Here is an 18,045-nt window from a genome sequence, read left to right on the forward strand (position 1 = left end):
ACAAAACTGATATACAAACTATACATAGGGATCAAATAATCCACCCTAAAATAGAGCCACCTACAGGGTGAAATGCAGCAGCTGTTGAATAGGGTTAATACTACCCAGTTCTTAAGACAGGAAATGAAGAATATATTTTTGCACTTGCATGGAGAATTTAGGCAGGCAGAATACAAACAGCCAAAACCGAGTTGGGTTGCAACATTCAAGGTTAACACAACCCTCCCTTTGGGGTGTTTTGTGGTCATTAAAAGATCCTAAGTCATTAAAGTCACAAGTCAGGACCTCAGTTTTAAGTCACCTCCAAATGACAGCACATCTGACAACATAATGCCACCAGTGCTGGGTCACTGACTGAGAACTGACTCAGCGTATGTCTACCTTGAGCTGGGAGGTGCCGTTGAAGATCTTTTTCCAATTTTTCTTTAGTTTTATTTTAGAGCAGCTCTTAGCAAATCTGCAGGACATGGTGGGTGGGCTAGGGAGCGCTTTGAGCTTGCAGGAAAAGTGGAGAAATGGGGAATGGAGGATACCCGCAGAGGGGGCTGGGGAAGAAAGGGGAGCAATGGATGAGAGATAATGAGGGTGGGGAAGCAATCAAATGAGGCCATTACAACCCTCCACAAGCCTTAAGAGTTTAAGGCCCTAGCCCACACAGCCCACCATGAGCCTTTGCATTCTTGTTGGGGCATATCACACCCCACTGCAAGCTTCTGTCAAAAGCCTCATTGGGGCCCTCCCAACGAACTCCCCCTACAGTCTTAGGCTTAGCACATCCCGACAAGCCTAGATAGGGTTGTCAGTCTTCTGACAGATACAAAGGGTCAGACTGCTGCAAAGGGGTGTTATTTGCACTTCGATGTGCCAGCTTCTGTCTACCTGGCCCGCAGCTTTACTGTGTAGAAATGAAGAGACATGACCCTCACTAGCAAACTGCAACCTCTAGAAACGAAACTCGGTTAGAGACTCAAAGAAATTGAGTTTTGGGGGGTTTCTGAGGAACAATCTTTACAAAGACTCCACCTCACAGTCTTTGATACGTGTATCCTCCCAACGCCCTTATGAGGCATGCAAGTGTTGTTATCCCCACTATACAAGTGGGGATCTGAAGCACAGCTAGGTTAAGTGACTTGCTCTGTTACAGACTTCCCGTGTGACCTTAGGCAAGGAACTGAACCCAGGTTCCTGACGTTCCAGGGTAGCTCCCTAACCACTGGACCTCACCACAAGTCACAAACGGAGGCAGTGTTGTCCAGGAGTTACAGAAAACTGCCCAGGCAAGATCATCCCAACCTGAGAAGCACTTGAGCATGACTTGTTTCATTCAGATATGCCAGTGGTTCAGCTCTACACTAGCTAGCAAGTTACACAAGGAAGACTCTAAATTGCCTTCTCTCACTTGCTATGGGGAACGTACTGGAAATCATTTTACAGCTGAAATGTGAAAGCCACTTGAAAACCATTGGTTAGGAGCAGCCTGGATTTTATAAAGGGAAGGGCTTGTTCTTCAAAGAAACAAGAATATTTTTAAAGAGATCAGTGTCAGAATTCTGGTTTAGAATATATATTTAAGTGATTTGGTCCAGAGTACTGGAAGCAGGATGTCAAACTTTCCAGAGAGTTTCAAAATCTGTCAAGTTACAGAAATACTGAGAGAGACAGAGAGAGAAGGAGAGAGAAATGAATATGTATTAAAAGGAGCAATCATGCACTGTATTATCCAGGAGAAAGAGTTGATGGTTACTGCAAAAAGAAAAGGCTTGGAACTATCAATCCAGTGAATGACAGCCATAAAAATACAAATGAAGTAATGGAATATTTTAACAGATACAGAATCTAATCAAATGAGATATAGGTCTTCTCTAGAATACTGCTTATCCTGTGTGATTAAGTAAGGTTAGCAGAATCTGGCCATAAGTGACTTATTTAAAGTACTCAGAATACCAAGTGATTTTTGCTCAAGCAAATTTAAATACATTGTTCAGAACATAAAGGCTTTCCCAAAGCAAAAAGTCATAATCATAATCAATAAAGGCAAGGAAACAGAATAAGAAGCAAATATAGTATTATTATTAACAACAAATAGGATAGTAGCATTACCATAACAACAACTTTAATCCAAGGATTTCAAAGCACTTTACAAGCTACGATCCAGGTCTCGCAAGCACTTAAGCACGTAACTGTACACAAAGGAGTACAATAAAACGTCAGCGTTACAAACACCTCGGGAATGGAGGTTGTTCATAACTCTGAAATGTTCGTAACTCTGAAAACATTATGGTTGTTCTTTCAAAAGTTTAAAACTGAGCATTCACTTAATATAGCTTTGAAACTTCACTATGCAGAAGAAAAATGCTGCTTTTAACCATCTTAATTTAAATGAAAGAAGCACAGAAACAGTTTCCTTACCTTGTCAAATTTTCTTTTTAACTTTTCCTTTATTTAATAGTTTACATTTAACACAATACTGTACTGCTGCTGCCTAATTGTGCACCTCCGGTTCCAAATGAGGTGTGTGGTTGACCGGTCAGTTCGTAATTCTGGTGTTTGTAACTGTGAGGTTCTACTGTAGTTACACTGAGCACAGTAGGGCCACTCATTTGTCAGGTTATTCACATGCATATGTACAGGATCAGGAGCTATACCTAAAACTTCATTACTCCCTTGTGGACAAGTATGAAAAATACCACTTTACAGATGTGTAAACTGAGGTACAGAGATGTTCTGTGATTTGTACAAGTCAATGGCAAAACCAGGAATAGGACTCAGGTGCCTGGATTGCCAGTCCCCTGATATAACTACTAGATCACACTCCCTGGTAAAATTCTGTCATTTAGAGATTTGGTAGCAAACTGAGCAAGTTGCTAACCAACATTATGGAGTAAATAACACAGCTGAATTCAGGAAACAATTATTCTGTCTGGGGACACAGAATTTTGATGATCATCTGCAATGGGGTAGCAGGGAGAAAAGGGTTGTGTGTCCTTTTTTGATTCCTTATGATGTACAAAGGATCCTTGTTTTGATTGTGTGACTAAAAAAATAAGGGAGTGGTGAAGACAGGCAGCTCTTGCTGGTTTTTTACATTAGAAATTCTTATCTACCCTGTTTTCCCTAGAAGGCTCTATGGACAACTCTAGGATTAGAACATTACAAGCACCAAGAAAGTAAATTCAATTAATTGAGAGAGAGGAGTGATTTTTATTCAGACTCGTCAAAAACTCCAGCTTTTGATCATTTTTGCTTAACGCCAAATTAACAAAAATAGCAAACCGAATCTTTGAGAGGAGAGATCTTTTCAGCACCTCCTTCCCTTCAGCGAATGGCTGGAAAAGCTTCAGTTGCCTGCGGTCTCCAAGGAAAACTCCAGTAAAACACAACTTAATATTTCCGATGTAAAAAAAATAAAAATAAAAAAATTCTGAATTTTCTTTTTTGAATAAATGAACTTTCAGACCTTGACAAAAACAAGCAAGAAGGAGTAGGACCCCATTTTTTCACCTGTAAATTCACCTGGGACAGATTTTGGGGGCCTAAAGGCCACTGTCCTAAAATTCTTTATATCTTGATCCTATTCTTTTCAAGGCAACAGAACACATTCTAGCTAATTCAAGGGCAGAGTCCCTTGTAATCAGCTCTGCTTCCTCTATATTCAGCACAGACAATCACATCAAGATTGCATTTGACACAAAATATCGGTGTCCATAGAAACTGCATTGACAGCAAATGCAGGCAAAGCTCTCTCATGGTTTTCGTTTCCAAAATCTGTTAAAATGGCTCTAGTTCCTGTTGTCACATTATAACCATGTGACTGGATCCTTTGTATAATCTAATGTTAACATACAGCTAAGATTCTAGAAAAGAGGCTACAATAAAATATTACTATTCTGAGCAGCAGCTTATCAATTAATCACAAAACCATGGGAGATGAGGTCACAAAGCTGGAAGCTAAGAGATCCTGAGTTCTAATCCAATCTCTAATATAGTCTCTCTCAAATCATGTAACTCTTCTGCCTCAGTTTCCCCATTAGTAAAAAGGGGATGATAATACTCACGTACATTATAGATGTATTAAGGGTTAATTATTGTCGTTCATATTTGTACAGTGCTTTAAAAATGATAACTGCAAAGTATTAACTCAATAAGTATTATTGTAATCATGTAAATATCTCAGTGTAATACTGAAAGAATAAAGAATTGTACATGTCACACTAGAAAATTAAATTCAAAGGACCATAGTGTGTACATGTAGAGCAAGAACACAAAAACACAAGAATTGTTGTATCATGAACACAAATAAACAAATCCTGCATGTCGTTGTTCATACCTACATTGCTTATGCTATTAATAACTGATTTCCCTTCTGTGACTTTAGGCTATTTTAAAACGGAAACCTTGTTGCCATGGAGACAGTAAGCCGGTCAGCACATCTGCTGAAAAAGAGGATATAAATTTTGTAAGTGTGAATCTTAAAAGCTTAGACTTTTGTGAATCTTTGCCAAAGACTCCATCAAATACACATAAGGGAGGCTATCAATTCGATTAACTGTCATCTGCAAGATAACTGACAAGCACATTCACTATCATTTGCACCGATTACTACTAGCACAGAATGCATCAACATCTGTACATAAGCATACTGAGGATACGAATCATGTTCCATTTCAATGTGCTGCAGTAGCCATGATCACGGAGCTGTCAAGACAAGAGTTGATTATAAATATCATCTAGCGAAGCTTCACAGAAGGCTGATGGACGGCTCTGAGACACAATTCCTAGTTTTTTTAAACATGCAATCATGGTCCATATTTACCTCTAAACAAAGAAACAAATATAATTCCTCGAGGGGGAATATTTTACAGGGAATATAACTTGAGAGAATATTTACATGAAAAGCCATTGAATTTAGTCTCACAAGTCCCCTTTGAGGAAGAGAAGTTTCACTGTCCCCTCCTTCCAAGTGAAGAAACTGAGGCACGCACAGTTGTGTGGTCCCAGTCACATGAAGTTGGTGGCAGAACCGAAACTAGAACCCAGATAGCCTGTTCTTGTGCTTTAGCCACAAGGTCATGTTTTCTCTATTCCCTTTACTGTCATTTCAGATTTGTGGAGCACCTCATCTGTGCAAGGGAGAATCAAGGCAGGATTCTTAGATCTTTTTACAGTCAGAAGGAACACAGCAGTTAGCAAGTGAACAGCAGATGTGCATATGCATAGGTGATAGCTGCTGGCTACCACCTGTTACCGGTGCAGAAGTGTTACCAAGGAAGTGTAGATGCAGTCTAAATCCTTCAGGCCATGACACAGCTTGAACTAAGTGTCATGTGACTCTGCACGTCCAGGCCAAGTCATAGCAATATCCACTGGGGGTGGGGAGATGAGGAAGGGTTTAGGTGGACCTGGGCTCAGCATAGTTTTTAACAGTCAATCACCAATCATAGAATCAGGAGCCACAGGAAACATATTAAAGACTTACTTGCAGCTCACGAGCCTCAGTCTGAGTATCACTGGTCTAAAGGCTAAATCTACAAAAGGATTTCAGTGTCTAACTACCACGTTAGGCACCTAAATCCAAACTTTAGGTCCTCAAAACCCCCGCTCAGCTGCCACCCAACTCTGTAGCTTCCGTAATGTCCCTAGGCGTCTACATTTCTGCTGGTAATGTCTTGCAGGTGTCGAAAAATCTGCCAGCAAGCAGGTGCACAGCTGCCTTAGCCATAGGTGCTGGAACTAGGGGTGCTGGAGGTGCTACCACACCCCCAGGCTTGAAGTGGTTTCCATTACATACAGGGTTTACAGTTTGATTCAATGGCTCTCAGCACCCCCCCACTATAAAAATTGTTCCAGCACCCGTGGCCTCAGCCCTGGAGCCTAGCTCACCCCTAAGCCCCAGCCACACCCTCACACTAGACATTCTTCTAACCTTCTCACCTGGGCAGCCTGATCCAGTAGGCATTGTCAGAAGCCACCTACCGGATTGGACTCCACTCAAAACCACCACCAAGGGAGGTTCCCTCCCCCCCTCCCCACCCCCTGCACTTGTAACTTTTAGTTCAGAGGTGCTGGAACTAGGCATGGGGCTGCACCCCTTGGCTCAAAGTAGTTTCCATCATACACAGATTGGTTCAATGGCTCTCAGCACCCTCACTATACAAGTTGTCCCAGTACCCCTGCCAGAGGTTAGGGCACTCAGCCAGGATGTGGGAGAGCTGGACTCAACCCCCCACCCCAATACGGAACAGGGATTTGAACTTTTGTCTCCACCTTTCTATAGCCACTGGGCTATAGAGTCACTGACTCTCTGTCTGGCCCAATGCATATTTAATTATAAATACACCGTGGAACAGCATCAATGGGAGAGACAGAGAGCCCTGCCCCAAAATGTCCCATAAGCCAATGGCTAGCAAGCTCATCTGGAAGTGTGGAGACCCATGTTCAAGCTCCTTCCCATCAAGCAAAGGAAAGGATTCAACCCGAGTCACTGGGCTCAAAGTTATAAAAGGACTGGAACCACCCATGCCTCCTCATTTATTTTTTTTCCCCCCCCCAAGAAAGGGCTTAGGCACCTAAGTCCAAGAGATGGTCCATGGCTATGAATCCCAAGCAGACAGAGGCACCTGCTTCCAACCCAGATTTAGGCACCTAAGGCCCTTTGAAGAAATGCCAAGGAGAGGGGTGTGGCCTATGAACTAGTTTAGGTGGCTTCCTGCTCAGCTTGTTGGCTTTTATGGATCCCATTTTTAGGTGCCCAACTCTCCCCATGAATTACATAAAGTGAGCTTGGGCGCCAAACTCAGGGCTGGATTCCTCTAGGCAACAAGATGCCTAAAAGTTAGGTGCTGAAAAGCTGATCCCTTTGTGGGATTTAGCCCTAAATTCTTTGGACAAGTGGCTGCATCTTTTATTCGCTAGTCAAATGCTTAGTACATTTTAATGCTGTATAAAGAATAATAATGGTCCACCTCTGTGTCCAACGGATGGGCATATTCCATGACAGCGATTTACATTTTAGAAATTAAGGAGTCATAATAGAATTGAGTTTAGCCTGAAATTCTAATATACTCTTTTGCAGATGTATATTTTATTTTGCCTAATTAGGGTTTGATCCTGAGAGGTGCTGATTTCAATGGGAGTCAGAGTTGCAGGTGACCAGTACCACTCACAATCAGGCCTCATCATAGGAGTTATTATCCCCCATTGGCCCGCAGCGGTGAACCGCAGCTAGTGGGAGCTGCAATCGGACGAACCTGCGGATGTGGCAGATAAACAAACCGGCCTAGCCCGCCACGGGCTTCCCCTGAGTAAGCGGCGTCCCAAGTTTGGGAAACACTGCACTAGACGTTTTTAAAATTTTTGGCCATATACAAAGATATTTGAGTTTGGACACAATCTTATTTACAGCCCATCCCTTCACACTGCTTGGCCCTTTAGTGAAATTCCAGTGACCCGGTGTCTAACACATCACAATCGACATTATGAGTAAAGCTAGAGAGAAAATGGAACACTTTTGAAAAAGATGTTTATCATATTGTGCCAGAAGTTCATTAATTTTTGAAAAATTTCAGTCAACTAGAGAGCTGGGAGATGAAATGTCAGTTCAATAATAAAAAATATTTTTTGTATCTTTCTTTTCTTTTCTCTTCTCTTTCATATTTAAAAAGAAGGAATCCAGCATATCGACAGAGATTCAGTATTATGTCCTTGCTACAGGATCAAGTTTAAAAAGGAGATGGGCTCAGATGGGGCAAGTTTGTGTTTTTAATAGAAATATCTTAAAATAAGTAGCAAATGTGGCAAGAAAATTTATGAAAAGAAAGGAAAAGTTCTGAGTGTAATTTTACATGAGAGCCACGTGTGTAAATGGCACTTAAGGGCTTGATTCAAAATCCACTTACATAACTGAAAAGATTCTAATTGACTTCAATAGTTTTAGGAACAGGCTTGTACCTATTAAGGCCCCTGATTCAGAAGAACACTCAAGCAAATGTTTAACTTCAAGCAGGTGAATGATCACAGTGCTAATTCAGCAAAGCCCTTAAGCATGTATTTAAAGTTAAGCACATGCTAAAGGACTTTGCAAAGTGAGGACCAAGTAGAAGAGACAGGGCCAGATCCTGATCTTAGTTACACAGACTGAGCTACTCTACTTTTACACCTCTGGAACGGAGACCAATGTCTAGCCCATAATCCATGCCCCAGTGAGCCAGATTCTAAAAACTCTTACTTGTATGAGGAAGGGTTTACAGGAACTAGATTTATGTTAGGAAAAAGATGCAGCATGACATAAAGAAAGGTGAGAAGAAGAGGAAAACTTACACTGAATAGGGTCACGAAGTTACCTTCATGCAGCACAAAAATAATTGCTACTGCCTTTTATAAAAATAAATGGATCAACTTAACAGACTTACAAGCGCTCAGATACCATGGTAATAAACATGGTATAAATGCATAGACAGGGCCTTGTCTACCCACTAATGTTGTGCCACTTTAACCATACTAGTATTGTCAAATTAAGTATAGTGTATTTTGGACAAACCATACTAGTATAGTTAAGTGGTACAACCCCTCTAGCATGGATACAGCTATACGGGTATAGAAATGTTTATACTGGTATAGCTTTTTCCTCCTATAGGAAAGGCACCTTTATTCCAATAAAACTGTGTCCACCCTGGGGGTCATAGCAGAAGAACTATTTTGGTTTTCAAAAAAAATTTTAGAAAACCCTAACTGGAAGTTATACTGCTACAAAGTCTGTGTGCAGACCAGGCCTCAGATGGAACACTGAAGAAGTGGGTTTTGAGGAGTGATCTGAAGGAGGAGAGAGAGGCTACTGTGTGGCTACAGGATCAAAGACGACTAACACGGCTGCTACTCTGAAACCATTCTAATACACAGTTTCACCAGATATGAAAGTCCTTCTTTGTACAGCTGTTTAAGGCGTTCATTTTTCCCTGGGGGTTTCTTGTCCAGGTCCTGCTGACGGAGCTGCTGCTTTACTGTGTTTACAAAAAGCTTTTGATTAGCATCCCATTGGGGCTTTTCCCCCTAAATTCTGTTACTGCATGCACAACAGAGATTTTAATGGCTTCTGGTTCACGTCTATGAAGAAATCACTAACATCTCCGCAGTTAATTTAACAGGCATCATTTGCAATAAAGAAGCAGGCGTTGCGTGTCATGTAGTTTTGATTTAAAAATGGTTCTGTAGCGATAGCTTTTCAGGATAATTGTGTTGTTTTGCAAGAAGCCATACTTTTCTCACAGAAATAAATTCTATTTAAAAAAATAAAATCAGACCATGAAAATGGTCCTGACCATGAGGCAAATAAAAAAAAATTCCCTACAAATCGCACAGCGCTGGAACAACATTTGGAGATACAAAAGCTTCCAAAACAATGAATTGTTACTACAGTATTTGCAACATTATAAGCACATGTTTTCAGCTGACCTACTTACTCCCCCATGCTAGCGTGTTGATAATTGACTTTTGTCCCCTACGGGGGTTCTTAAATATAATTGAGCAGCACCTGCCACATAAGAAGAACAGTTTTATACACTGATTTCTTGTACAAATATTGTACTTAATAGCTTCAGTACCAGACTTACTCACCCATCCTTGTTTGTGCCAGATATTTGATCATACGCTACCAAGCCATCCAGTATTGCAATATCCATGTGTTTCAGCAAAGTGAGGGGATAATTTTCAATAAAAATAGTTCCAAATATTTCTATTAATTAATTGTTAGTTATTTCCAGAAGAAACCTTTCAAGCTAATGGATCCCCAAGTAATTTGGGCCCAATCAGAAATTCATTGAAATCTATGGAAATAATCCCATTTACTTCAGTAGGCTTTGGATAAGTCAGTTTATGATCTTACAATAGTATATAACATTCATACTGGGATCACCTCACCGGATCAATGAAATGCCATTGCCTCTGAAACAGAAGAAAAGCTGTTCAACAATGCACTGAAAAACTACACAACAGTATAGGACAGGAAGTGAGCAGGAATATCGTCTGTTTTAAACTGAAGATGGAGTTCATATCCCCCAAGGAGAAATATGGCTATCAGACCAGTGCTATGAGCTTGTCTTTCTTTACAACTACTTTGTTTGCAGGAAGCGGAGGTGTAAATCTACCAGGCACTAGCCTGCTGTGCAATAAGTGTCCATGTGGACCCTGCTGCCATGCACTCAAAGTTCTCTAGTGCGCTTTAATCTACTCCCATTTCAAACTCCCAGCTCTTTGAGCTGAGGTCCTGCCTCAACTCAGGGACCTGGACTTGATGACTTATCCTGCCCTACATTTTTACGATTCTCCGAACAGCAGCAAGGTCCATATAGACGGTTAGCATGCTGCAGGCTAGGGTGGGGTAGGTTTATACCCCACCTTGCCGTGAACTAAGTGTTCATGCAGACAAGCCCTAATACACTATTCTTATGAAAAGAGGCCTCAAGTTCAATACAGAACTACTCACATGTGTAAAATAGCCTATGGAAGTAAGTGTTTGTAGAATCGGGACCTTTGCAGGGCTCTGATACAGCAAAGCACTTAAAAACAGAAGTAGTCCATTTACTGTGTGCTTAAAGTTTAGCACATGCTTAAATGCTTTGCTGAATAGGAAGGAGGGTCACACCATTCTATTGCCTTTCACTTTGTGCAGCTTATTTGTCCTCAGTAAAAGTTCTGACTCAGACATTAAGCCATTTTAGGAAGAGAAAGACCAGTTCACTTAATTCTATAAATAATTTTCATACTACCCCAATGACTTTCAGCATATGGATATTTGTCTCCATCTGTAACTCATTCCATCTACTTTCATCATTATAACATTTATCATATGTTCAGAACCAATTATGGGCATTAATGGTCATAATTCCAAGTTTGTGATATTGTAAGTAATATTTCTGCCATTACGAACACACATATAAAACTGAAAACATTTTGCTGATTTTTACCACTATTAGACAATCTGGAAAAAATGCAAATTTAAAAAAGATCATTTCACAATTTAATGTTTTTTTTTTCTAAAGAATTCTGTAAGAAGAAATGTAAACTAGAACCAAAAAAATTAGCAACAAAGAATGGATCATCTTGAAAAGGGACCATCACACTGTTATGCATTTCACACACACACATTCAGCAAAATTCCATATTTCCACTGACACTGTGGATTTACTCCAGTAACTGACTGCCGTTTATAGTACAGTTGAGGTTTAGATCAGATTTAGTATAAACTCTACTTACTGTGCTATTACTACATAGTTTGGTGATGCAGGTTAGAATTTATCTTTTAAATGTTGCATATAAAACTAAAACATTACAAAACATCTCCATTTTAATCTCTGCCAGTTGATATTTTTCTGCCTGTGTCCCAGACAGCCTGATCCTTATCACAGAAAAAAGGGGGAGGCTCCCAGTAACTGAGATGACCAACAGGATACACCTAATTACTGCTATACATGCTATGAGTTAAAAGTTTCTATTCTCTTTCCTAATGAAAGAGAATTCAAATACTAACCATGAAGTCTGAGAATAGTCACAACCAGTCTCGTTCTCGCACAAAGGAAACACAGGGAGCATCTTTGCGCAAAGGAAATGTTGTCTCGTGCAGTTAAATTGACATATGGGAAGGAATTTATTATAGTAAATTCATGGAGAGAGTTAATGTGACCATTTCCTAAATGTCTGCTTAAAGCGAATTCTTCCACGCTCTTTCCGTCATGGGTGGGTGAGAGGCAATCTAAGAGTTATTTTTGTTGTTGAACTCATGCAGCTCAAATGAAAGCTTCTTACTGTCTTTATTAAATGAATTATTGAATCTCCCACTGTTAAAGGTTTCAAGTAAACGTGTACAATTTTTATTAATTATTATTATTATTATTACTTTAAATCTCTAGTGTCTGTAATAACCTCTCAGAAGATGACTTTGTTTTCTCTACCAATCTGCTCCTTTTCCATTTGGGTAATGCAGATACTTTTAGTGGATTTATTTATTTTGCTATGATTTGAATGGATTTGAAGTCCTATTTATTTAACAGCTTCAGCCTATATAGCACCTCGTTGTGCCAAAACATATCAGACACTGGTGCAGAAACAGCAACCGCGTCAGCACAGTTCTGGGAATAGCTTTACTGACTGTATTTGCTACTACTACTACTGCAGAGTTGGCAGAGAAAGCACAATTCATTGTCTTGAGACCCAGAGATAGTGGCTGTTTTCTGGGAAATCTGTTGGTGATAGTGTGGTGGATTTTAAAAAAAGCCAGTAGACTGAGCCTGATTTTCAAAGTTGCACATGCAGAACTGCAGTATTTGTATAAACAAATTGGGTATTTAGTCACACAAGAGACAAGCAAGATTTTTGCACGTGCTAGCTGTTTGCATGTGCAAATCCCCTACAATGAGGCCAGATAGATGCACAGTTATGAGTTGTGCAGGCAATTATGACAACTAAGCATGCAAGTTAGTACATTTTTTGTGCACCTATATATTCACATGTGCAGTTTTGAAAAATCAGGACTTTCGCATCTAGAAGACTTTCTCCATCAAGGGCCCAGTTCTGTATCTTCTGCAACTCACAATTCCTAGTAAAATCAATACATTTTGGGTGTGCAAGAGAAGATCTAGCATCAAACTATTATCAATTATAAATAAGATCAAAGTGCCAGGCCTCAAATATTTGACAGTGCCCCTTCAATAACAGATGTGTATCTCTTTAGTAGGGCATTATATGGGGTTTCCATGAGTAAAGACTGAGACCTCTCACTTGATTCCCAATGAGATAGACTACCAGCTATTCAGACATACTATGGTTAAGAACTACACAGAGCACTGGAACATGAGAAACTGAACAAACTGCAAAGCACAGGGAACATTTCCACATTTGAACACAAATAAGATGTCAGATGCAATAGAACTCAATTGTGACAGCTAGGTAGTTAGGGCATGACTCACAAACAGTTATACAAGTAGCCCCACTGGCTTCAACTGGGCAGTCATCTAAATACTACTCCTGTGAGTAAGGTTTTGCAAGGTCAGCTGCAGAGAGCCCAATCCCGCATAGTGTTGAGCACCACTGGGAGAAACTGAGTGCCCTGAACTCCAGTGGGAATTCAGAGCAAACTGCAACATGCAGGAACAGATGCTCAGTTCCCTTACAGTGCAAACGAAAAATGACAATAAAATGCAGTCTTACTTCCACAGTCGATGTTTTAACACTACACTGGAGATCCATCACTTTAAAGGATGTAACAGAAAGAGTCTAAAAGATTCTCCCTGACAAGTACAGTAAGCACCCACACCCTTTCTGGAAGACCTGCTGAACTGGCTCAATCCATGAACTAAACATTGGATTCATGTATTTTTTTTGTTGCAATTATTCTAATTATTTGGCTTCAAGTCATGTTAAGTTTCATGTTCTTCTCTCTCTTTTGTGCTACAGTGATGCCTCATTCTCATTTCCAATGAAAACAAGGATTGCTAGAGCGGAATTGCTGTCATTCTGGTTTGTGCAGCTGCAGTGAATAGAAAATATCACAAAGCAATTGGAAATTATTAGTTCTATTGGTTATATATTTCTCTTTTCTATGGAGTTATCATGATTCACCATTTCAGTGTCCTGCACTACAATACGGTATAGTTAAATGAAAGACGTTTTCCATGGCAAACATCCTGAAACTGTTCAGGGCCCAATCCTGCTTTCCTTGTACTCCCACTGGGAGTTTAGCATGTGGAATGAATGTAGGATTAGACCCCAAAACAAGAAAACTCTTTAGATATAAACAAAGAATGAACAAACCATCTAAGAGATTGGCATTTTATAATTTCCTTCTTTAAAACTGTGTTTACTGAGCAGACATCACGTGGAAAAGAAGGCCAGAGCTTCAGACCATGGATGTTAGTTTTTAATCGGGGCAAGCTAGCAGCCAACAACAGAAGAGTGGAAATAGAAGGCAAAGAGTGAATATAGACAGGAGGATGTCACCTAAATTGCTCCTGTGACATCCTTGTCGTGCCAGAAGGAGGAAGATTATTGCTGGAGGATAATTAGTACCCACAGATCTAAAACTAAAACATCATTGCCAACTCTCACAATTTAGTCACAAGTTGCACAATATTTGGTGTTTTCCTTAAAGCCCCAGCTCCTGGAGTGAAGTAACTACTTGAAAATTCAGCTTTTTTTTTTTTTAAAAAAGTACATTTCTAGCCCTTATGGTTGCACAGAATAACTTGAAAACATGACCCAATTGTACGCAAATAGCTCAGAAACTAGAAGACACATACAAAGAACCCAAAGTGTAATATTAAAATCATCTTTGAGCCAAACTCACGATTTTTTTTTTTAGGCCTGACTCGTAATTTTTGAACACCTGGTGTTGGCAATACTGCATAAGTTCAGATCCAAATCCAAACTTCACCCAAAGTTTTGGGGTGTTCAGATGCAGGTCTGACTCAGATGGATAGAAACGATAATTACAGTTTCTAGCCAATAAAATGCTACAGTCCTGACCCTGCAATCTAATCTGCGTGGGCCCTATGTGGGGCTCTGCACAGACACAAAAGTACCCACCACATAAATGTAAGTACAGCATTAGGGCCTAGCAATGCAAAAAAATAACCCTCAGTGGGATCTGAGTTACTACAGAGAATTCTTTCCTGGGTATCTGGCTGGTGAATCTTGCCCACATGCTCAGGGTTCAGCTGATTGCCATATTTGGGGTCGGGAAGGAATTTTCCTCCAGAGCAGATTGGAAGAGGCCCTGGGGGTTTTTCGCCTTCCTCTGTAGCATGGGGCACGGGTCACTTGCTGGAGGATTCTCTGCACCTTGAAGTCTTTAAACCATGATTTGAGGACTTCAGTAGCTCAGACATAAGTGAGAGGTTTATTGCAGGAGTGGGTGGGTGAGATTCTGTGGCCTGCATTGTGCAGGAGGTCAGACTAGATGATCATAATGGTCCCTTCTGACCTTAATATATATATGGGTCTACAAAATACAAGCTCCAATGCATCAAAATCCACAATTTTTGCCAAGTTAATTTTCAATTGCAATTTGCTTCAAAATAAAGTTGCAAGGAAATTCAGACAAAAGTATCTGGGGCTGCTTTAAAAAAAATGTCTCCAATGATTTATTAAGCTTAGTTTATAACGAAATGGCTCATAGCCTAAAAAAAGAGACTGTTTCTTATGAGAACAACAGGACAAATATTTGATGTTAATTTCAAATCCTGCTGCTGTAATGTTCAGTGTTTATGGAAGAAAAATCAGTAAAATACACAATTATTTTCTCACAAATTATTTTTGGGTCATTTAAGAGAAAATTACATTAAATTATGTCTAATATGTGCTGAACATGCCAGTGTCACTAGATATATAAAATAATAAACACTGTCATTTATTTTCATACACAAATAACAAATGTGTCATATCTAAAAAAAACAAACAAAACAAACCCCTGTGTATATTGTATGGAGGCCCTAATATTTCAGGTGCTGCAGCTGGAAGTGCTGAAGTTCCCTGAATACACTAAGCTACCAAGCAGGGTCTTAGAAAACAGCAGAATTCTTCAGTACACATTGGGGGGGGGGGGGCAGAATTTGCCTTCAGGCAAATCTAAATAAAAGGACTCTGCAGTCAGCACTTGATAGAACTGGCTGGATGTGACCCAGGTTAGCTCAGGGCACCTAGTAGTCCATCTTCCTGCTTTGTGGCCGAGAGGGACTCTAACAGACAGCATCTCAAAGCCTAGCGGGTTGTCAGCCAGCATTTTCGAGAAATAAATACTCCACAACTAGAAAGAGTTAAATCAGAAATGCTGCCAATTCTTGTGCCCTTACGAGTTTAACCAAGGCGAATAAAAGTCAATGGGAGCCATTCCCTCTTCATTTCCGCTCTCACTCCCTTTACCTCGTCCAAACCCTTGGGAAACAGGGAGCTGCAAGCACCCTTATCTAAAAACCCCTCTCAGCCAAATCCCAGTGATGTTTCTGTCCCGAAAACTTACTTCATGCCTCTTTACCCAAACAAACTCTTGTTTACCCAAAGGTTTCTAACTACACCTGAGATCTTTTAGATCGCCCGGGACTCTGCTGTGTAAACCCCCAGACGGTGTATTTCCATGGGGGCCTGTCTTATAGCAAAACGAATACGGACTAAATGACTAAAACCGAAGCAAGTTAAAGCCGCAGCGCAGACCTGGTTTGCGGGAGGGGGGGAAGAAAGAAAAACCGACTTTGAAGAGCCTTGGCTAGACGCAAGGGGGTGAAATATCCCACCTTTCCCTGGCCGCCCGGAGCGCTGGGTGCAGCGGGAATCCCTGGGACAGGCATTTCCCCAAAGAAACTCGATTCACACCCAACGGGCCCGCTGTGAGCCGGCCCGCAGGGGGACACTCAGCGGCTAGCCGGGCGGTGCGGTCCCCGTCTCCTCCCCGCCCTGCGGCTCGGCTCGCCCCCCGCCGCCTCTCCCCGGGCCCGCGCTGTACCTGCCGGAGGATGAAACTGGTGGACGTTGTGCTGCCGTCTGATCGTTTCAAGCGGCTCCGCCGGGTCGCCGTCCCGCGGGCCACCTGCACTCGCCGCGGGAGGGAGGAAAGAAAGACAGATCGGATCACAAGGGCGCGGGGACCCCGCTTCACCGGGGCAGCGGCCGGTCCAGCCTGGCCAGCGCCGGGAGCGGAGCCGGCCACGCTGCCCGGACGCACGAAGGGCCGGTGGCTCAGCCCGGAGCTCTGGTAACGGGCGACCCCCTAACCCAAGCCCGCCGGCCCTGCCCGCGCCCGCCCCAGCCCCGCCGGGGACGGAGGGAGCGAGGCTCCAGCCCAGCACCCACCGCAGCCATTGCAGCCCGGCGCCGAGGCGATGCTCCCCGCGCCCAGGCAGCCGCCGGAGCCCGGAGCTGGGAAGGCGGAGAGCGGAGCAGGGGCGGAGGGAGGGGGAGGCACCTGGAAGACGGGGGGGTGCAGCCCGTCCCCCAGCCCGTTCTTGCCGTAGGAGGGGGGCGGGGGCTTGGACATGGCTAGCGCAGCATCGCCTTTGCCCCGGCTCCAGGCGCGCTGAGCGGGCTGCCGGCCAGCGGGGCGAGCGCTGCCTTCGCCTCCCCCTGCCCACTCGGATCAGGGCTGCCTTGCTGCGCCCGCTCCCGGCAGCCTGCCCTGTGCTGCGTGGGCGGCGGGCGCTCCCATCGCCACGCCTTAAAGCGACAGTGTCTCTTCCCTGGCGCCGGCGCCACGCGCGCGCGGGTGTGTGTGGGGCGGGAGGCGTTACAGAAGAAGCCAGTGAGTTCTTTTTTTGGGGGGGGGAGACAGGGAAGTTTTCCCTACCCTTCCCCCTCCGAAACAGGGTGTCCGCTCTCCAGCTGTAAATATCCAGCAACTTCCCAGCCCCTTCCCCCCATTTTCCTGTAGTGGCACCATCATTTCCCACCCCCCCGCGGTTTGCCATGACCTCTTTCTGTGGCGCGCACGCCCACGCTCCCCAAAAACACACACAGTGTAAATTAGGTTCAGCCACCTCCCTGCCCTGGGAAATGTATCTTCTAGCAGAACCCCTGTAGACGATCTTTCTGTGCCTAATATTAACCTTTCTAACCAGATTAGCATGCACTAGTGACCTTGCTCTGCAACTTCCAACCGTTTATGCATCCAATCCTAGTAACCTTTTCCTCTCTCTCAATGCTCAATAACCCTCCAGCCCAATGGAATGTATGCCCCCTACGGATTTTCCATGGTCTATTATTATATATTTATTACTTATGTTGTAATAAAGGTCATGGCTCCATTATGCTAAACATCCTACAAACATATAACAATAAAGACAGTCCTTGCCCTAAAGAGCTGTCAGTGTATGAATAAGATGAAAGACAATATGTAAAATCACCAGCCAAAAGGAACAAAAGGTACCAGGTTGTTATAATTTGTTATATAATTACCATGTAGCAGTCTTCCCTTAGAGCCACAAACTCAAGCTCTTAATGTGTCTAGAAATCAGCCCCGTGTCTAGAAATCTCGTAAGTAAGCCAATGCTACTGCACTCACATATGCATCCC

The 18,045-nt window shown here is 42.4% G+C and overlaps 1 protein-coding gene across 5 annotated transcripts in view; it reads right to left on the reverse strand.

Moving 5' to 3' along the window:
* CACNB4 (calcium voltage-gated channel auxiliary subunit beta 4) overlaps window positions 1-17,212 on the reverse strand; it is a 196,483-nt gene extending 179,271 nt beyond the window's left edge. For 2 of the 5 annotated variants that reach the window (XM_074967345.1, XM_074967339.1), the window contains exons 1-2: window positions 16,943-17,210; window positions 16,484-16,567 (exon numbers count right to left, since the gene is read on the reverse strand). In XM_074967345.1, coding sequence (XP_074823446.1) covers window positions 16,484-16,567; window positions 16,943-17,014 — 156 coding nt within the window. In that variant the 5' untranslated portion in view covers window positions 17,015-17,210. Of the gene's footprint in view, window positions 1-16,483; window positions 16,568-16,830 lie in introns of all 5 variants that reach the window. The other 3 variants (XR_012641420.1, XM_074967341.1, XM_074967340.1) reach the window with 3 other exon arrangements.
* Window positions 17,213-18,045: the final 833 nt, after the last annotated feature.

The sequence above is a fragment of the Natator depressus genome, chromosome 11, assembly GCF_965152275.1.
Source record: "Natator depressus isolate rNatDep1 chromosome 11, rNatDep2.hap1, whole genome shotgun sequence".
NCBI classification, from domain to species: domain Eukaryota; kingdom Metazoa; phylum Chordata; order Testudines; family Cheloniidae; genus Natator; species Natator depressus.